This window comes from Macaca fascicularis, chromosome 8 (assembly GCF_037993035.2).
Source record: "Macaca fascicularis isolate 582-1 chromosome 8, T2T-MFA8v1.1".
In the NCBI taxonomy this organism is placed as follows: domain Eukaryota; kingdom Metazoa; phylum Chordata; class Mammalia; order Primates; family Cercopithecidae; genus Macaca; species Macaca fascicularis.
Genome location: NC_088382.1, coordinates 140,475,001 through 140,497,489, shown reverse-complemented (window position 1 = coordinate 140,497,489; position 22,489 = coordinate 140,475,001). Strand labels below are relative to the sequence as shown.

At 39.4% G+C, this 22,489-nt stretch overlaps 1 protein-coding gene across 4 annotated transcripts in view; it reads left to right on the top strand.

The window, feature by feature from the left end:
- Positions 1 to 22,489, top strand: part of ADCY8 (adenylate cyclase 8) — a 263,968-nt gene that overhangs the window by 212,588 nt on the left and 28,891 nt on the right. For all 4 annotated transcript variants that reach the window (XM_073999461.1, XM_005564084.5, XM_005564083.5 and 1 more), the window contains one exon: positions 16,379 to 16,457. In XM_073999461.1, coding sequence (XP_073855562.1) covers positions 16,379 to 16,457 — 79 coding nt within the window. The remainder of the gene's footprint in view (positions 1 to 16,378; positions 16,458 to 22,489) is intronic.

Genomic DNA, 22,489 nt, shown 5'->3' with positions numbered 1-22,489 from the left:
TTGGCTATTTGGGTTTTATTTTATGTGAATTGCCAGCTCATATCCTTTACTCAGTTTTCTATTGGGTTATTTATCATTTTCTTGTTGAATTTGTAAGAGTTATTTTTGTTTTTAATTAACAAATAATTGTATACATTTATGGTATAAACATGATTTTTTGACCTATGCATATGTGGTAGAATGGCTACATCAAGCTAATTAACATATGTATTACTTCACATGCTTTTTGCATGTGTGGTGACAGCACAGAAGATCTACTGTCTTAGCAATTTTCAAGTATACAATACATTGCTATTAACTATAGTTGCCATGTTTTACAACAGAGCTCTTGAATTTATTTCTCCTATCTAAAATTTTGTATCCTTTGACTAAAATTTCCTCAATTTCATGTCACACACACACCCCTCAAGTCTCTGGTAACCATAATTTTTCTATCTGCTTCTATGAGTTCAAAATTCTTAGACTCCACATATAATTGATAACATGCAATTTTGTCAACAATACTAGGCCTACCAGTAGTGACCCTGTGCTCAATTTGCTCATAGGTAAAGTGAAATATACATCATCTGTCTGTATTAGTCAGCTCAGACGGCCAATAACCAAAATACCACAGGCTAGTATAAATACCAGATCTTTATTTCTCACAGTTCTGGAGGCTGGGAAGTCCCAGACCCAGATTCTAGCCTGGCTTATTTCATTAACATAATGTCATCCAGTTTCATCCATGTGGTAGCAAGTGGCAGGGTTTCCTTCTGTTTTAATGCTAAATAGTATTCCATTGTGTTCATATACCACATTTTCATTATCCATTTATCCACCGAAGAATAGTTTCAGATTGCTCTCTCATGTTCATTGCAGCATTATTCACAATAGCCAGAATATAAGAGTTCTTTATAAACTTTAGATACTAATGTCTAATTTACATGTGTATCAAGCATTTTATGTGCTTTATTTAATCTTCAGAGTAACATTTTGAAGAACAAAGGCTAAGAGAAGTTAGCAATTACCCAGGTTCACATGGCCAGTAAATAACAGATCTGTATTCAAACTTACACTCTCTTTGGCAAAATCGTCTTTGGCCATTCCTCATTTTCTAATCCGTGTACATAAGTTTTTATTACTGCATTTACCTCACTGTGTTGAAGTAATTAATTTTCATGTCTTTCTCTTCCATTAAAATAGGAAATTTTGAAGACAAGGACCATTACTCGTGTTCATATAGTAAGCACTTAGGGTTATCTGGCAAGGTGTCCAATTAAATATTTGTAGAATGAAATATTAAATGATTCAGTGACTGAAAGAAGCATTAACTAATTTGGAATCATATTACATCATTGATTCACAGTAAGCCAACTATCATTCACAACCCTTAGAATTTTTTCTCATTATTGCCCTTATAATATATGCTCCTCAACCTATAAGCACAATTTCTTTTGGATTTGTGTCATACTTCGCATTTAATGTGTTTTTTTTCTATTTGCCCAGGTAGAAAATGTGTTTTTTTTCTATTTGCCCAAGTAGAAAATGCTTGTTCCAAAGCATTTAGTGTTTTTGTCTTCTCATAGTCTTTATTAGGTATGTATTCCAACTGATCATCAGAAGATACTATTTCCACACTACCTATGCCTTGTTGACTTCTTAAAACATAGGCAAAATACTGGAATGCATTAATGCATCATAATTCAGGTTAGAATTGAGTTCTGGCACCTGTTTCTACTCATCAGTGGGCATGTTTTTAATTCAGGGAGGCAATAAAATAGACTTAATAAGAGCATCAGTTTTGCTGGTTCTAGCAGCACCTTGTAGGTGATGTGCTGGGAGGGAGTCTCCCTCACAAACCCACCCTCCTTTTAGTCTAAAGTTTGGAAGAGACAATGACAGTGAAGTGGCCACACTGTCTAGGGTAGATACCAAAGATTCATCATCTCATGCCAGGAAAATTTAGGATATGGACACACATGAGGAGTTTAGGAGTGGAGATTTAATAGGCAAAAGAAAGAGAAAGGAAAACAGCTCTCTCTCTATTGAGAGAGAGGAGACTTCTGAGAGGAAAGACTGGTCGGGGCAGATGCATCAGATTTTATAGTCAGATTTGAGGAGATAGTGTCTGATTTACACAGGGTTCACAGATTGATTCAATCAGGTATGATGTCATATCATGTGGGGAAAGCTGACTCCTCCACCCTAACCTTATTATGAAAATGGGCTTGCCAGTTGACTGGCACCATCTTTTCTGCTCCTTACTGTACACGTGGCTGACAAAGAGAAGGGAAGACGGAGCCACCATCTTGAACATGATTGGCACAATGTCAGTACCTATGTCTGCAGCTTGATTTTACAGGCTTTCCTTTGTTAGAAAGGAAAATAATTTGGGGCTGCTTTTCGTTAAAAGGAAAACCTTACTGAGGACTTCCATGCCCTCACTATCTGCCTTAGTAATTTCTTCTTAACTCCTATATCATTCCTCCCTTTGGATTGGTAACCCTAACTGCTGTTAGGGGTGTTGGACGACAATGCTTTCTGGCTACTTCCTGCTGAAAAGGGCGTTGTGTGAAGAACAGCAGCTAGGGCTCCTGCTGGGGTCAATCTAAGGGTCCTTGAAAGAAAGGCACGTTCATGCATGGTTCTGTCTGCAGCACCATTTGGAGTTTGATTACTGTCAGCCATTCTGATGGGTTGTAACACTGGTTTACCTCCACCAGACGTTGCTGAAATGTTAATATAGAAGTAACATTCCTTTTAGGATAAGTGGCATTGGATTTGGGTGGCTAGAGTCACTTTAGTGTTAACCTTGGCTAAATCTTTCCTGCAATTATTAATCCTTTCATGACTACCACAGGCCATCTAAGACACACTTAAACTTTCCAACTTGTCCTAAACAAGTATTTTTTAAACAACAAACTATTCTTTTTAGCACAAGTATTACCTTCCTTATAACCCTTTAACAACTTCCACGAACCATCTATGACATGTTTAAATCTTCTGACTTGTCCTAAACATCCTTCTTTTAAACAACCAACTATTGTCTTTAGAACAAGTATTTATCATACAAGATCCTTTCTTACATAAAATCTCTTTCCTTTATAACCTTCTTTGCATAGCCAGGGTATGACATATTACCAAACCCAACAAGGAGGTCTAGCAGACTCAGTGATAGTAAAATTTTCATGTTTCCTTTCTGTTGGTAACTATTATCCCTGCTATAAGGATAATAATTAAGCAAAGTACTACAGCAATGGAAAATCTCTGATATTCCAGTTAGAAGTTGCTACAGTATATAGTCTCACTGCAAATAGATTGAGTATAGCAATTCCCACAAGTGTGATGTAGTAGATTATTTCCATCTAAAATTTTACTTTCCAAGATATAGAATGTCCTTTTGGGGGTCTATGAAGTTCCTTGGTTTTATTTTTCCAAAAAAAGAAACCTCTGAGTTATGGGCACCCTACTCACTTTCACTACCTGGCAGAATTTGCAGTATAATTGCCCAGAACTAGCATATTGATCTAGATTTTTACATTACCCATCCTTTTTTATTTCTTCCAAGACCAGGAGACCACCACTTGATTCATAGGAATTAGCGGGGTCAGTCTGAAATGTAGGCAAAAAGCTTAAAAACAATAAATGAGACTAAGATTTAGTGACAAATGTTTGATAAGCTTTGGAGCATAATTTCTCTCTCCAGTCCTCATTTTTGGTAAAAACAAATTATGAATGAACTTTAGTCTTATTCTTGGCCTGATTATTTGTATTAAGTGCAGGAAGAATAATTATTTCTGTATAGTCCTTTTGGATTGGCTTTGATGGAACTCTGTTTCACAAGGAATCTCAGATAAGACCTTTTAAAGCCAAGCCCAGTCACAGGTTTGGATCTTCAAATACCTGTGAGTTGGGTGATTCTTTTCTCTTAAGATCCCATGATAAACTTGGAGCTCCTGAACCTGTTAGAAGGTGACATTATTTACTGACCACAGGTTAGGAAACCTGTATGGGGCATGTGTAGACAAGGTATGAGGCAGTTCTCCCCATGGGACTTTTATTGTCTCTGCAAGTCGAGATTGAATTCTTAAAGGGAAGCATACCCTTCCGGTCAAAACCTTGATAAAATAACCAGTTTTTCCAATCGTGTCCTGTTGCAAAGGAAGAAAATGGATTCTTACTGACCTTACGCAAATGACTATATTGCCGTAAGTTAAGAGTACTCACAGATATTTTCCAAATTCTAGAGGAACCAGGCAGAGAAAAAGAAACATGCTCCAAATTTTGTTCACAGGAGTATAACTCACACAATTATTAAAGGCCATAAATAGTTCAGAATAAGTTCCCTTGACTCTGAAAAACAAAATAAGGGTCAGCAATGTTCCAAGCAAAAGTCAAAAATGTTGTTTTAGCATTCTGAGTGCAGTCCATTTAGTTAAGTCTTGTTATGCTTGATATTCATGGACATTTCAGTTCTTCATGAATCCCATATGGTTTTTTCTTCATTCCAATGTTACAACATTCAAAACTATTAAAAACCTGCATTTGTGAATACCTGTTAAAGTCGTATAGCTTGATTATAAACCACCTTTTGAGAAGGAACAAAGCAAGACAATAATTGTCTGTGAATGACAACATTTTCAGGGTAGTTACAGTTAAAAACATGACTGACAAAGAAGTTTAGTTATCTCCATAGTTTACAATAACTTTAACTAAAAAATATTTAAGAACTTACTTTTCTTTAAGCCAGTCAATTAGAGCTATTTTTATAGACATTACACACAACACATATATAGTGACACAGACAGAAGATTCAGCACTCATAAGATTTTTCATTTGCCAGTTTCTTAATTTGATTAGTGGATTCAGGGTGGAGCCCTTGGAGGAACAGGGTCACAAAAGCATCCTTTTCTAGGGCATAATATGCAGTCACAGCTGAAGACAGATCCCCAAAATTAAGGATGCCATTTTGTACTGGATCTTGGATCCCCAAAAGGAGGGAGATTCTGTGGGAGAAGACAGTGCAATGCTCCTACCATGCATTTCATTGCAAGGCAACCCGAAGACAATCGGCTTACTTTGTAATCAGCCCATCCCCCTTTGGAGTCACATCTCTCAGAGGAGAGTGGGAATGTATCCACATCTTTCAGGTGACAAACAGCATGCTTCTCTGATTCAAACGTACAAAGGATTAAGTATTCCTCCATAACTGCTATTAGTCATCCCTTAAAATATATTTCCTACCTAGTTATTACACACCAAAGCTCTCTCATAATATGAAGTAATTTGATCCCCCTAAAACTCAAAACTGTCAGATAATACAATGGAAAACAGAACAGAGCTTTTGATTTTGAGAGGGAACTATCTGCTTTTAATTCCTGAGGTTTCATGAAGAAAACAGAGGGATTTTTTTCCCCAAAACAGGGTCTATGGCACCTCTCTGTTTTTCCCAAGGAGTCCCAGGCTACTAGAAGTTATCTTAGGGTTTCTCTTATGTGCATTAAAAGTAGCAAGACAACAAAATGAAGAAAAATAATCCAGTCAACCGAAAAGAAAAAAATAAAAGTTTTCTTCCAGGAAGACAAGATCAAAGAAGAGAAAAACATAAAGGCCTTTTAAATATACCTGTCACTTGGATATCCGCTTTTAATTAGTCTGAGCGCTCTTTAAGAAAATCTTTTTAAATCCCTTGTTACTTAACTTTAGCTACACCAAGCAGTTAACATTTTCAGCTTTTGAAGTTTATAAAAAGTAACCTCCCAGGTGAAACCAACAAGCCTTAATTAGGTTATGACTTAACCTCAAGTGTATGAGGTATTTTTAAAGGTGTGATAAGCAGCTTTGCAAATGTTATTGAAAAATTGTGACTGAGACAGTGAAAGAAATCTAACCCAAACAACTCCATTCTGTTTCCAGCCCCCAAGCTGTCCCTGCCCATCCCTGGGGTAGGCCAAACCAACTTTGGGAGAAGCCTGGTTTACAGTTCACAGTCCAAAACAAAGATGATATCAGCCCCTTCCTAAGATATACTTCCCTCTTGCCTGGGAACCAGACCAAGAAACTAGCCACAAGATTAGAAGCCATGGTTTAGGAGTCACACAGCTAGAGGCTGCAAGATTTTGACCTTCTCTAAACTGCTCTCAAGATAAGTGCTTAAGATATTTTGTAAACCCTGCCCTTGATGGATCAGCACGCCCACCCAGATCAATAAACTGGCTTATCTGAGCTTGTGGCCCCCACTCAGTAGCTGACTTAGTACAGAAAGACAGCCACCATTGTAAAATGGCAGAGACTAAAACAAAGTATTGCCATTTGATTACAGGTCATGTTCCCAAGGACATGAAACAAGATGAGAGCCTGTAGCCAAGTTTGTTACTGATCATTTTGTTGGGCTGGATTGAACAGCAGGCTTACGGGGTCCTGGGTCTGCATCCTAACCTAAGGTACCCTTCCTTTTGACAGAACCCTAAAGACACACAAAGCACACCAGTTTGGCTACAGCTTGAGACCAGCATCGCAAATGCCTTTCTCATTAGTTAAAACTTTATGGAGAATATAAACAATGATTCTTGTTATCCTCTTTACCAGCTTTCACAGGGAGAGAGAAGCCAAAAACTTGACTGGTTTGAAAAAAAAAAAAAAAACTTTTACCCTTTTGCCATCATGTCAGGCCCCTGGACGCCCTTCCCCCTAGCTCAACTCTAAGCAAAGCATTTTAAAGTTTGGGGATATTAACTTTTCTTAGTTTGGAGGAATATTATAAAAGAAGAGATAGGAGCTTTTAAACCATGAAGGAAGGAAAAACACCATAGAAAACCTGGGGGTTCCAAAAAGGGTTGTCGAGAGGTACTGATTCTGTTCCTATTGGGAATGGTGTTTTAGGGGAAACATCTTGAAAGGTGTTTCTTTGGATTTCCTAATTTCTCTTTTTCCTTTTGGCCTACCATAGGAGACATACTGCATATCTCTGAAATTCTGTGCTGCCTGCAGAGTTGCCTGTTTTTCAGCTGCCATTAGGGTTTGGCTTACGAGCAGCATAACATCCCTCCATGAGAGGTGAAACATCAAAGTTTTGGGAGGCTTCTATATACGTATCAGGGTCATCAGGAAATTAGCCTAAGTCTCCCTTTATTTGCTAAGGGAGACTTCAATGATAAGGGAACTTGAACCCTGTGGCATCACCTCCATTGGGCATTTCCTGTAGGGATAAGAGGGAAGGTGGGGGAGTGGGAAATTTTGGAGATGGTGGAGGTGGAAGAGCTGGTGGCATGGTTGGAGGTGGCCCCAGATACAGTGGACTGTAAGGACTGGGACAACCAATAGCTGCCTCATATAGTTCCCCCAGAAGTTGTTTTTCTAGTCTTGGGGAATCATTCCTCTTGGGTCTGCCTGATATGACTACTAAAAGGGCTGAGTTGATTTTACAATGAATGCAAAGGTCTTGTAAGAAGGCCATGCCCTTGTGCAAAAGAAAATAAGCCACTTTTTCTTCAGAGTCTCCGGGTCAAAGGAGTTCTAATGCTTTAGAATGCACTCCAGAGGGGTGCAAGCTGAAGATTGTCTGTTACCCATTTTGAAAGAGAAGTGAGAAAAAGGTGTCTCTTTAGGCTCCTTCCTTTTGGTATGACCCAGGGTGGAAGGGAATACAGTGGGGGTATCCTCCCTGCTGTTTTCCCTCCATGGCTCCTGGGTCCAGGCACCTTGTTGAATGTGCCACTTGTGGTTGCAGGCATGACCTCAGCCATGGAACCAGAGGAACTAGGTGATTGGGATTTGTCACGCTCACCCATGCAATTCTAGTCCTCTGCCTGTGATTTCCCTTTGACTTCCTAGACTTGTGTGACCTGCCTGGTTCCCCCACCAAAACAAAATGGATCTCAGGAGAGACTATGTGACATTCGCATCTGGGCAACTGTTGTACTTCCCCCCTTTATAGAGGAAGTGTGCTGGTTTGAACTCTGTATCCTGCCATTATCACCTGCGCTAAAGTGTTCACCCTCCAAGAATGGTTCTGGTTAACTTTCAAACTTAAAACCCCCTTACTAAGTAAATACCATTCTAATTGGAGGCATAATAGGTGCCTTAAAAGAACGTAGGGACCAAATGGCCATTTATCTGCTGATGGGACAGTATCAAGACTAAAATTTGGTTTCAGAAGATATTTTACTCCTAATTGTTGAATGCAGAATTTTCTCATTCACCAAAGCAGCATAAAGCCTGGTTTTTAGTAGGGGGCACGAAAAGGGAGAACTGGGAAGCTAGGGTGTTTCAGAAAAAGACCGACAATCTGCCTCATGGACAAGATCCCTCTTCCACTAGGTGGCGCTGTTAACCTTGAAATGCCACACGCTTTCCAGACCAAGGGCAGAGAGAGACCTGGAAGTGCCATGTGCCCTCCAGACCAAGGACAGAGAGAGACACTCACTGTGGGTGGGGAGGGACCCTCTGTTCCTCAAAAATCACAACTACACCTTCCCTTGAGCTATATGCCCGGTTACTATGACATTCCCTAATTTTGCCAAACAAGATTACTTCCCTGAACTGTAAAATTTTCCCCACACTGCATACACAGAGAGGATAGGAGACATGGTTGTCTCAGACAGGAAAGGAGGAAATTACAATAGGAAAGTTGGAGATCCTGTTGCCAACACCCCATCAGGCAGTTGGAGGCTGGGGTCAGTTCAGAAGCCTTTGGATAACCCCAGGGGTTAGCCCCAGTCAGAAATCCTCAGTTGCTCCAGAACCTCTTCCAGCCCCACATGATGGCTAAGTCCTCCATGAAAGGAAGTTGGTTCAAACATGGCCAACATGCCCAGCAATCCGTGGGTGCTGGGGGATTCTCCATGTTCTCCCCAGTAAGCATCATATCTGAGTCTTTAAGAACGGCAGCAACACTAACCATATTTTTAACTGGCTGACAGATGCCTGTTATGGATTTGATTTGATTTAGTTCTAAAATGGAGGCCGATAGCTATGAAATGAAGGGACAGAGTTGGAGTCCACTCCTCTGCTCACCATTTCAATGAATGTTGTACCTTGGTATCCCAGGTGAAGTCCCCAGTATGAAGCAGCTACACTGTCTGGGGTAGATACCTGGGTTTGTTGTCTTGCACCAGGAAAATTTAGGACACAGACACACACAAGGGGTTTAGGAGTGGACGTTTAATAGGCAAAAGAAAGAGAAAGGAAGAGAAAGGAAACTAGCTCTCTCTTTAGTGAGAGAGGGGACTTCCAAGAGGAAAGACTGACCAGCAGCAGATGTGCCAGATTTTATAGCCAGGTTTGAGGAGGTGGTGTCTGATTTACATAGGCTCACAGATTAGTTCGATCAGGTATGATGTTTACATAGAGCATGGGGAAAGCTGGCCGCCCCAACCTAATCTTATGATGCAAATGGCTTTCCAGTTGACCAGCGCCATCTTGTCTGCTCCTTACTGTACATGTGGATGACAAAGAGAAGAGAAGATGGTGCCACCATCTTGAATATGATTGGCACAACTTGCCAGCATCTGTGTCTGCAGCTGGATTTTTCAGTCTGCCCTTGTTAGAAAGGAAAATAATTTGGGGATGCTTTTCATTAAAAGTAAAACCTTAATGAAGACTTCCATACCCTCACTATCTACCTAAAAAATGTCTTCTTAACTCCTATATCGACAGTATTCATATTACTCCTCTGCTTCCAGCAGAACATCAAGAACGTATATTTTAATTCAACAACATGTCTTAAGATCTACTGTGTACCTGTTGTTACAAAGAAGGTGCTTACAAAAGCAACAAATACCACCTCTGCCTTTTGTTTTGGTATCTAGCTGCCTCCCACCCCATCCCACCCCACACACCCACAGCTTCATTTGTGACACTGCTTTTTCCACTCACTGGCATCTGGGGGCTAAACAGCATGTGTAGGGGCTTCTCAGAGGTCTCCAGGTTGCAGATAAGCCATGGTTACCAAAATAATCCTTGCAAGATTGTACCAATAATGTTAGATGTTGAAGGCATTTCAGACATAAAATATACTACCAGATGAGGCTCTCACAAATGAGAATGAGTTAAAATAGATAATACATAGGAAAAACACTTATCTAAAAGCATTTGGAGGGAATTAAAGAAAATTGGCACTGGCAGAATCTAGAAGCCATGTGGTGGGGAAAAGATTTTTTCCGACCTAAATTGTTTCCATTTGATCCCCATTTGTTTATTACATTGGAAAGGTTCATTGGTCCACACAGTCCTCATAAATAACCAGAATTGTAAAGACTGATGATAGTAGCCATATATCAATTTTCTCTCATGTGTATACAATACTTAATAGTTCACGTCTCCTTCTAACTTATAATCTCATTTAAACATCTTGATAATCTTTTGATGTGAGTGCCATCTTCCTCTTTTCAAAAGTAGGAAGATTCAGTATTCTTTTAATGATAGGGAAACTATGAACTACTAGTATATGACAAAGCCGGCTCTGGAATGCAGTTCTTTATGTCAACCATGTTCAATGTACTTTTCACTGAACCATTTCCAGTCCTATTGTCACGTCTATACAAGAATATTTAGAAAAGTGAAAATAAGCCTAGGAGGTCTCCAACTTTGTTGCCATGCCCAGTACTGTGGCTGAAAGATCCTGGGGAAGTAGTCCTCCAGGATAACTTCAGTCCATGCAGCTGAGTCTCTTTAGTGTCACAGGATGACCGCCTGCGTGGCCACTATGCTGACGAATCAATAATGAGGCAGAGAGACAGAAAGACCAGGCACAGACCACACCAGAGTAAATCAATCAAGGTCTGCACAATTAAAAAGTAAAAATTAGGTCAGTATGGGCAGGACACAGTGAAGAGGTTAGCCACATTCTTCAAAGACGATTCAAGATTTCCATCCTCAAGTGCCTCATCAGTGACCATACTGTTGCAGAAAACAATGTCTGCATAGAGACACATCAGACTTTTTAGAAGCAGAACTGATCTTCTCTAGGCTCAGCCTTAAAACAGGAACTTTTCCAGGTTTATGATGGAAACTACTTAACTTGGGCCAAGTGCACCTCATCAGTCTCAGTTACACAATACAAAATATGAATACAAATCATAGGGCACAGTACACTTGAACTTGGGCACACTTCCCATCCATCATCTCCAGCCTTTCAAGGCAAATGCTACATTTCCAAATTCAGTGCCACAAAAGTATAATTAAGATAAGTGATGCAGATCTTGCTACCCAATAATGAAAACAGACACCTGCAGTTTGTTGTATAACACATCAGTGTTGTATAACACATCAGTCCTTCCTACAGAGAGGGGTTGGTTCATAGATACAAAATTCAACTAGATAAGAGGAATATATTTAGTGTCCTATAGCATTGCAGGGTGACTATAATTGACAATAATTTACTGTATATTTTTAAATAGCTAGAAGAGAGGATTCTGAATGTTCAAAAACAAAAAATGATAAATATTTTAGGTAGTGAATATGCTAATTAACGTGCTTTGATCATTACACAGAGTACACATGTATTGAAATATCATTCTGTGCCCTATAAATATGTACAATTATTACGTCAATTAAAAATAAAATTTAAAAGAATCAAGAAGGTTTTGGGATGCACAAAAGGATTTTAAACAAGGAGAAGTTGGGGTTGTTCAAAAGAACACTGTCTGCTGCAACTAAAGGACTAGATGGGGACAAGAATGGATGCAGAAAGACTATTTGGGAGGCAACTGTAGTGGCCAGCTTCATGCACATGTGGCCTGTGTATTCACATAGGGCTGTGCACTCAGAAGGGCCTGGCTTTGTTTAATGCCCTGCTCTTACCATCTTGAAATTCTCTAAAAAGAAATTTCAAGAAACCCCTGCATTTTCATTTTACAGTGAGTCCACAAATTATTGAACCGGTTCTAGCTATTGCATTAGTCCACATGAAAGAGCAGGGTCGATAGGAGGAATGAACAACCAGGAAATAACCTACGTGTAGGGTCAAAGCCAAATAGCATTTGTCCAACATCACATGACCTTCGTGAATGCATCCATGTATCCATGCAATACACATTACATTCAGGGCTTTTACTAGGCCCTGCAGGTTCATAGATGAATAAGGCATTATTTTTATCCTTTAGGACCTTACGGGCAAGCAATTATAAGTAGGTACATAGAGGAGGGCATTGTAGCTACTGAAAAATATCACTGAGATCTGTATTGGTAGCTAGTCTTCACTGTTCGCTAGCTAGTTAAGTTAAATTATTTAACATCTCAGTCTTGGATTTTTTTTTTTTCTAGAATGGGGATAATACTATCTTAGTAGGCAGAATGTATAAAGTGGTTATTAGAGTATGGCATAAAATTAGCACTTAACAAGTACAATCATTATTATGACAACAGAATAAAAGATAAATTCAAGCTGAATGGTTTATTATGAGTGTCATAGAAGCAATTCGGAACTAATAATAAACTAAACATTCGGGGTCAAATGTACTATAATGAACATGCTGAATTTGGTGCCTAAGATATGAGTTTTCATCCTGGCTCCGACACAAATGAGCTGTGTGACCTTGGGAAAATGACTACTCCTCCGTGGGCCTCAGTCTCTACCTGTAAAATAAAAGGCTTCAAGAGATATTATATTATGTGTGGTGCACATAATATGGAATAGAATAAATCTGCTAAGTGCACAGTGTAAGGTACTTAATAACTTGAAATCATTTTCATAATTTTTACTAAGTCTGAAGTATCTTACAAAACAGTATGAGAGCTATGCAATCCTAAATTTGTAAACATACTTTTTTGTATGGGGTAAAAGGAAATGACATTTAGTTAACTCCAAAATGTTAACCATTGTCTTCTCTGGGTGGTAGGCTTAAGGGCAATTTTTATTTTGTTATATGTGCACTTTTGTTAGTTTCCAAACTCACTATAATTAGCATAAATATTTATGTAATGCATAACACTCAAATATTAATTTTTGTGATACATCAGATAAGATGATCTCTAAAGACTGTTATAGCCCTGAAAATTACATTATGCTACATGGGTTTTCACTTAAGAATGTTCCTTTCTATTAGCATAAAGAGATGGTAGTATTAACTCAGTGATTTTATTAATACAAATAAATTAGTTCAACATGTTCTTGGTTTTAAGTCCCTGACAACCAATATCAAGCAAAGCATTATAATACAGTACAGATTTCAGTCATTTGGCTCTCTTTGAAAGTTCTTTAAGGAATCATTGAAACTACAAAAAAAAAAAAAAAAACTTTCTAATTTCAAACCACAGTTCTTTTGGGATGCTCCTCAGCCTGGCTGACTTACTATCATATTCTGCAGTCTCTGCTCAGGCTATTTTTTCCCCATCTGAAATTCACTGAATGACTCAAAGATTGTTCATAATTTTCTTTTACTTTTTCTTCTGAGTTTAGTCATCTTTCTATTTTTGTTCAATCACTGCTTTCAAAATAATTCAAGAGGTATTTGTGTTTTCTCTTGAAAATGTGTTTCAAATGATAAATTTCTGGGCTTAAAAAAAGTCTTCTGTATGGCAAAGCAAAGGATATCCAAAGTGCCAGGCAGAGCAGGGGTTTGAGAAGAAGTCACAGGAGGAGCTGAACGTAGGACGTGCTCATTCAAACTAAGCAATGTAAGCGAGTGACTTCTTAAAGCTCCACCACCGTGAGCAAGATGATGTGCCAGGTGCTTCACAGGGTGGCAAGGGGGAAATGTGGGCCAGATACTGTGCCAAGCACGTTACCGTGGTTAACTCATTTAATCCTCACAATTATAGAGGTGAACACTATTAGATGCATTCAACTGAGGCTCAGAGATGTCAAATGACTTTTCCAAGGTCAAACAACTGGTCAGTAGAAAAGCTGATATTGGAACTTGGATCTTCATGAGTCCAAACCTCATGTCTTTCATCTTTTTTCAGGAGTCCCAAAACTTCAGAGGCTAGAGAATCAAGTGACATGAAAGAATAAAAGGATGGAACTGGATTGTGTCTATGTCCTCAAAATAAGCCTGATGGTGACTGTGGGTGGCTGGAAGGATGGAACAAAGGATGGATGGATGGATGGATGGATGGATGGATGGATGGATGGATGGATGGATTCATGGATTCATGGATTCATGGATTCATGGATTCATGGATAGATGGATGATTCCTCAGCCCTAAAATGCAGGGTGACAGTGTGTGGCTCACAATCCAGCCCTCTTCACTTTAGCACTCACAGTGGACAGCTCTGTTAGCACTCTTTCCTCCTGAGCCTACATGTGGCTTCAAACATGATATATGACATTTATTTTTTATCCCCATACTAGAGACCTATAAACCAGCAAGCTAAGCAAAATAAATGTCCTGTACCTAGAGAACCCATCCTACCTTTTCCTTGTGAAGTCTTGTCTTTTAGGATTCAGCTCTTCAGCCTTCCCTGAACACCCAGCCTGGGTTGCTTTTTTTCCCATGTATTCCTGTTGCAACAAGGATGTACCCTTTCCATGGAGTGTATCATATTATAAAATTAGCTGTGTATTTGATTACTTCTCTTAATATTTCGAGGACAGAGACAACGTGCCTTCTTCATCTCTACATCCCAGAATATTATGCCTGGTACACAGTAGATGGTCAATAATTATGTGCTTCTCTGGGGCTATAGAAGCATAATAATTAGTATCATCTATTGTTAGCATCTTTTCTCCAAGGTATTCATAGATTTGACTCTTGTCCCAGCCCACAGAGTTATTTGGTTCTCTTAATCCTCATATGCATAATACCTCCATAAGAATGTACATTTTCACTCCTAAGTCCCTGTCCAATCCTGATGAGTTGAACTGTGCCTGGCCCAGTATACGCTGGGAAGTTTTTTTTATCATAAAGCTAGACGAAAAGCTGGTCTTGGCAGCTGGTGCTAAGCCCCCATTTCCCTGAGCCCTGGGCTGTTTCTGCTGGTCTCCAGCAAGAACAGAAAATGGAAAACTTGAGATTTCCCTGGTATAACACCTTGCTGCGTACTCTACTTCTCCCTCTAGACACTGCGTCTCGTCTGTGATGGCTCCATTGTTTCCTTAAGCCACACCAGAGTTACTTCTGAGTGAGTTCCAAGTACATCTGTGCTTGTGATTGGGAAGAGATTAAACAAGGGAGTAGCATGATCTGGTTTTAGTAGTAAAAAGTATTCTGGCAACCATGTACAAAATAAACTGTAGACAGTGATGTTGGGAGGCTGTTGGAGATCATAGTGGCCATGTTCAGGTGGTGGAGGGGGACATGAGAAGAAGCAGATGGACTGGGGATATATTTTGGTGGTAGAGGGTGCAGGATTTAACTATGGGTTAGATGGGGCTGAGGTGATGAGGATTGAATCCTAGTTTTGTTTTGGCTTTTGGCTTAAGCACCTGGGTGAATAGATGAAGGGGCATTACCTGAGAAAAACCTGGGGGAAATAGGACACCAGGTGATGTAAGGCAAGTCCCGACATCCATGGAGATGGTTGTACTCGGGCATTTTCAAAGGGACAGTTTATTTCCAGTTCCAATGTTGCTTCCACTAACCCTTTGCCTCCTGGCCTCCAGCTTGTCCTGAGGAAGGGCTCACACTGAACCAAAATGAAAGGAAGCATTCTGAATCAAACAGCAGCTTCTCTGGCCACCTTCTGAATTCCTTTGAAGTCTGAAAGTCACGTCAGTGTTTAAGTATACCCTTACCACTGACCATCATCAGCCGCCTTTCCGTGTGGTCTCCTAGAGAGCCCGGGAGACCCCAGGACAGAAGCACTCCAGCCTGTGCCCTGACAAAAACTGCACATTGAGACTTGGGGTTTGCTCAAGGAAGAGAGGGCACAAAAGAAACAAAGGCTTTATCAAAAGATACAATAATTAAAAGGGGGAAACAACAGTCCCCAACTTACAGAACTGGTATAAGGATTAAGAAAACTGATATGGGAATTAAAATAGTGTTCCAATTCATAGAATTAATATAAGGATTTAAGCATGAAAGCACTAAGAATTGAGATTGCCACATAGCAAGCATTACACCCTGGTCTGTTAAATAGAATGTTTAAAAATGTGCGGAGGAAAGTTGCTTGTCTTCACATGGATTTTGTGATAGGAAAGTATAAAGGCTATTTAAAATCTATAAAATGTGTTTTGCGCATAGAAGACATTATTATTAATGTGAGTGTACCATCTGGACACTAGACTCTAGAATCTCTTTCACCGTATGTGTTCTGGGTCACCTCATACCCTTGGGGATCAACTGGTTTCTGAATTAGCCAACGTGCAAACCCTTAGAGCAGCCACTATCACATAATAGGTGCTGAAAAGATGTGTGTTTTTCTTTTTTTACCACTCATTTCTGAACCTCAGTTTTCTCATGGGTCTCCTTGAAGTCCCCCCATGGTTATCGGTGCCTTTTTTTCTTCCAACAGAGATTTCCTGGGGACCAAGGAGGCGTCGCTGCTGCTGATGGCCATGTTCCTCCTGGCTGTGTTCTACCATGGACAGCAGGTGATCTAACATTTTGCTCTGACTGCTCTGTTACCCGACATTTCTTGTCTCTGCTGCTCTTTGCAGCAAATAACTTTTAGCTGACTGTGGCAAGTTGTGATTCTTAATGAATCAATTCCTAATAAAGACCACCTAATGAAAAACAAAGCTGGAGAAGATCTGGCAAACAATGTGGTTTTGGTGACCTTTGGATATATCTCTTTCAAAAAATCATCTAGTGAAAGAGCTTTCAATTTCTGCCTAAGACAAACTGGGATCTCTCCCAATTCTGTTGCCTGGATGAAATTATTACTACAAAAGTTGTGTACTATATTAGGTAAACATTTAGGTTCAGCTGAGCCTGGATTCTAATCACAGTTCTTACTCTCAGCAGTGTGTGATCTTGGGCAGGTTACTTATCTCCGTGAGCCTCAGTTTCCTCAACTCTAAAATAAATTAGTAATACCTAAATAGGGCTGTCTTGAGGAAGCATTTGAGATTATTGTGTGTAGAATTTTGTGCACTAACTTGCATTGTTTCTAGAAAAGACTTCATTACAGATCTGTCCTAATTATATACAATGTCTGCCATATGCGTTCCACCTTCCATGAGCCCTTACTCTTTACCAGAATCGGGAGTGGGCACTGTGGGCAGAACTGTGTACAAAACCCCAGCTCTGGTCCAGTCTCCTGGAGTGGAGCTGACCCCAAATAATGCAAACATGTTGTGTGTGAAACAGACTTGGCTACGGACTTCGAGAAAGAAAATTATTCTTCATGGGAGCATCTAGGCAGGACTCTCAAAGGCCAGTAGAACTTCTTCAGGTAGACTTCAACCCATGAATGTTCATCGCTCAGGGAGATTTTCACCGCCTGGTAGAAATCAGGCCCTGCCTCCCTCACCACTCCTGTCTGGGTCTTGGTCCATCTTTCTGTGGTCTGTGTGTACTTCAAAAACCATAACCAGAAAAGAAGGAAAGCACAGCAAGGAGACTGTCAGCCAGGGCAGAAATAGAAACACATTGCTGGGAAATCACCATGGAAACAGAGGTAACGAACCCTGAGAAAACAGGAATGAAACAGCCCAAAACCCCAAGAACACAGAGATACGTATTTAAAGTTATTTGTAATAATGGGGATTGTACAGTATAGGTAAGAAAAAAATAGATAATATTAAAACTTGGCAAGTGAAGGAAATGAATAAATAATTAATACTTATTGAGTTCCTACTATGTGCCTAGCACTTTCTCTCTACTCTCATTTAATCCTATCAACAACCTGGAATGGAAGTTATTATTACTCCTGTTTTATGGATGATGAAAGTAAGGCTATTCAGCTAGTAAGCAGGAAGACTAGAATCCAAATCCTGATCTGTCTTCAAAGCCTACCCTTTCTACTTCACTAGGCTGATCAGAGCAGAACAAAGACGCTGTGTGCATACGAACACAGTGACCCAGGGCACTGCATCCTGCAATATGCTTTCACTTGTTTTCCCATTTTGCCTGAATTTACGATGAAACACTAGGCCAAGTGTCAAAGGCTAGCCATTTCTAGAATTCCTGTTTTTAGGTCTTTCCAGCCATCTATGAGGTCTGGGGTCTTGTCTTCTGCTACTTGACAGCTTTCATTTCTAGGGGAGAATGCCTTAGTCTGAAATACAAATGACAATCCATTTGAGAACTATGAAGACAGATTCAGACAAGTCCATAATCCTACAGACAAACATATGCTCACTCAATTACACAGGTTTTAAATTGACAAGTAAGAAATCCCCGAAAATAGCTGAGAGAACAAGTTCTGGGTGAGGGTCGTCATTCCATAAAAAGAAGACTGGTTCTGTCTCTTCTGTCACCTTAGGGAATTACTTTGTGCCCTGTCAGTGCCTTCCTCAAATGGTACCCTAATAACATTCAGATTTGATTTATCCTATGCTCCGTTTATCCTGGAAAAGCAGATAACCTAATTGTATTAAGATTATAGGTAAAGTACGAGTATGTAACTATTTAGTGAGAGTCTGAGTGACTGGGTTTAAGCGACATCTGATATTTTTCCCTTTCATTTTTAACTTTCAAAGGGTTTTGAAATTATATAATCACATCTCATAACTATAGCAGTTACAAGTACAGGCTTTGGAATTGGGCAGATAGTATTCAAACCCCAACTCTGCCACTTAGTAGCTATGTGACTTTCAACAATTTACTTAACTTTCTGATTTTCAATTTCCTCACCTGTACAATGGGTATGATAATAACAAGTTCTACTTCATTGGGTTGTTAGGGTGTTATATGAGAATATAATTGTAACATACTTATTCCAGTGGCTCCCACACATAATAAATTTTCAAAATTGATAGCTATTAATATTTTACTTTAAAAATAAGCCGATGACACAAACAAGGCAGGTGATGTTAGCCATCTGGTCCTAAGACAGGAGCAGAGATTGAAGTCCCCTGAGGTCACAAAGCCTGTAAAAAACGCCAGACTGGAACAGGAATCCAAATGCTCAAACTCCTAGTTCGATTCTGTTTCCTCCACGTGCCACTGCCTCCCTGTGATAGGGGCGGGTTTCTGCAGGGTTGTCTCACTTCAAGTGTCTCTATCTGTAGCATCATTTGGGGTCCTGTTAATCTCTGATCAAGCCTACCCACTCCGGGCTTGCTCCCTGTTTCCACCGGTTTCTCCTTGTGACTCAGAGGCCCTCTAGTTTTAATAGGGGCTGAATAATGCCCATTGATGCCTGGTACGCAGAAGCGTCTGGTGGGAGCATGTGTAATTAAACATCTCCAGAGGAACGGAGGTGGTTATGTAACTGAATAATTGGAAATTTTCATCTTGCATATATGTGGAAATGATATGCCAAACACTTCCTCCTCTGAGGCAAGTGAACATTCTCTACGTTGAACAGAGAGAGCAAACAATCGGGTGCCTCCCACCAGGTGCCTGATTCACCAGCAGCCCTGGAGGTTTGAGCTTTGCCTGGGCATCTTCGTTTTTAGCAGAGGAAGCCACGCCTCCACAAGGAGAAAGAGATAAATGAGGTCCTATCTCTAGTAACTTCTGGGTGTGATAAAGGCAGGCACCAGAGATTGTGGGGCTCAGAAGGAAAGACTCAAGCCTTGGAACCAAATATTCTTGCTTGAGTCTTAGCAATTCCACTTCAAGAATGGGTGACCTTGAGAGACTCAACCTTCCAGAGCTGTCATTTCTTTCTTACAGTTTATTGATTGCATTCTCTAAGGCATTTAAGAGACTCCCCTGTCCTTTGTTTTTGTTCTGTTTTGTTCACACTGTATTTATGTCTAGAAGCTTGGTGGGATTCAGGTTCAATGATTTCTGCAAAATATTTAATTGGTTAGTTTTATAGGCTACAATTAGGGGGTACATAATGTCTCCTTACCTTTTTGTGATGTTAGCAGCTGCTTACGCTAATCGCCTATATTCACTTATTTTATACAGTGATATGCTAATCCTATCAGTCCTCCATAATTTATTAGCTGGCATACATTATTAAAGAGAACCATCTCCTCACTATTTGTTACCTGGAAGTACAATTCATCAAGCAAAGATAAATGCTGAATTTTTTCCCTACAAGTTTGTTTTCTATAAGTTTCCCCACAAGTTTTTTCCTTAGCATCATTCAGAGGTGACCAATGAGGTTCTAGTTTTTAAGCGTAATTTTGAATCTATGCATTTTACCATATTCTCTGTGTTTTGATTCATTGCAATTATTAGTCTTATTAAGCTAAATGTGTCACATCTTTGACTAGTGGGAGCTCATTCAAGTTGGCTTTTGCATCGTTTTGACATAATCCTGGTAGTCTCTGATAGAATCCTGGTTTCTCATGTTAAAAAGTCTTCCAATAAAGTCATTTACTTAAAACAAGACATAATTAAAGGTACGTAAAATTTGGGCACCTCTGAAAAGAATGGGAATTTTTTCTAGGAACTGATATGTAGAAACCATAATCTGGACACTGGGAGTTATTGCTACTAAGTTTCGTTGTTTCTAGAACTTGATTTCAGTGGGCAGAGCTAGAAAATCTATACATCATGAGTTCACAGTGTGATACTTCGATGTCATAATGAGGACCACAAGCTTTTGACTCAACTTCATCAATCTTATATCTGCAGCTCCCTTTTCTCTTCCCCAAAATTCCAGTTTTAATGACACCTACACAGTTAACTCATTTACTTTATCTTGTGATTCACTATAATAGTCTAAGTACAATAATACACTTGTTACCACCTATAATATGGTTATTGTAAACAGTTTGGACATTCGTGTTGCGCTCTTTTTATCCTTAGGGTATTTCCCTCTGGGAGCATGTTATCAAATTATTGCGCAAAACGACATCTGATATGGTTCCTCTCTGTGTAGGCTCATTTGTTTGTCTGCTTGGTTGGTTGTTTTTACAGAGTTTTTTGAGAATAGATTTAGTTTGATAATTAAGTAAAATATTGGAATGATTCTATAGTTATTTACTTAAAACGAGACATAATTAAAGAAGTTTAAATTCTATCCCTATTTTCCCACACCATTCCCTTCCTTTGTCATTTCAATAAATTAACTAAGAAATATGTGTGTGTGCATGTATGTGGATAGAAAGATCGATCTTCCTTAGATAAATGGTAGCATACTATATACACTTTTCTCCTCTTGGAAACCAGTTCCTCAAAGTATGGAGAGATAGTCTTCATTTCTTTTTAATAGCTGCATCATGGTCAATGATATTTCTGTACTAAAGTTTATTCAGCCAACAAAACGAACATTTGGTTTGTTTTCAGCCTTTGTTATTAAAAATTCTGCTGAATGGATAACCTTGGGCATATGGTCTTTTCATACTTTTGCCATCCACTGAGACTTTAAAATTTTTAAAAGAGAAAATAAGCTATCTGAACTATCTAAGCCCTTGAAATCAGGGCAGCTAACCATGTGTGTACCAGGGCAGCATGCTGTTCACATCAACAGTTAAAGACTGAAATAAGGACATACCCAGAACTGCAGTAAAAATGGGCTGTGAGATCCTTTGGAAAGGACACTGTGAACCTTCTTATGAGAGGAGAGGCTAGGACAAGAGGGAACCAATGTATATTGAGTGCCTACTATGTGCCATGTGTTTATCTATAACTTCCTATAATGCCTTTTCCACCCCTGCATGGTCACTGATGTTCACATCAATTTCAGAGAGGAGGAAACTGAGATGAAGTAACTAGTCCAGGGTTAAAGTGTGTAAATGTGGAACTAGAACTCTAAGCTATATCTGTCTAGTAACTAAATCTGTAATCCTTTCACTTATGAGTTCATTCATTTATTCTATATTACCTAGTGGTTAACAACTCAGATTCTATATTCTGATTTTTGAATCAAGTTCAAATCCTGGCTTCCACTAACTCATGTGTGGTCTTAGTCAAGTTACTAATTCATGTTTGCTTTGATTTTTTATCTGTAAAATAAGAAATGATAATAATACCTTCCTATTAGGGCTATTGTATGGATTAAAGGATTTAATATATGTATATTGTTTAGAACCATTCCTGGTATATGATAAGCACCATGTAAGTGTTAGCTAGCTTTATTATGATTTATTTATTGAGTCAACAAATATTAAGTGCCTGCCCTGTGCCAGAGATGTTACAACGTGGTAAGCGTATTCATATCTCCAGCTGTTGTACATAACAATATATCATAGACTGAGTGTATTAAACAACAGAAATTTATCTTGTGGTTCTGGAGGCTGAGAAGTCCAAGGTCAAGGTCTGGAAAGGTTTGTTTTCTGATGAAGGCTCTTTTCTGGCTTGCAGATGGCTGGCTACCTGCTTGCTGTATCCCCACCTGGCCTTTTCTTAGTGTGTGCATGTGGAGAGAGAAAGTGCGAGTGTTTGCATGTCTCTTCCTATAAGGGCAATAATCTCATCCTGACGGATACACCATCATGACCTCATCGACCCTAATTACATCCTGAAGGTTTCATCTCTAAATGCCATCACATTGGGGGTTAGGGCTCCAATATATGAATTTGAGAGGGACACAGACATTCAGTCTGCAACAGTAAGG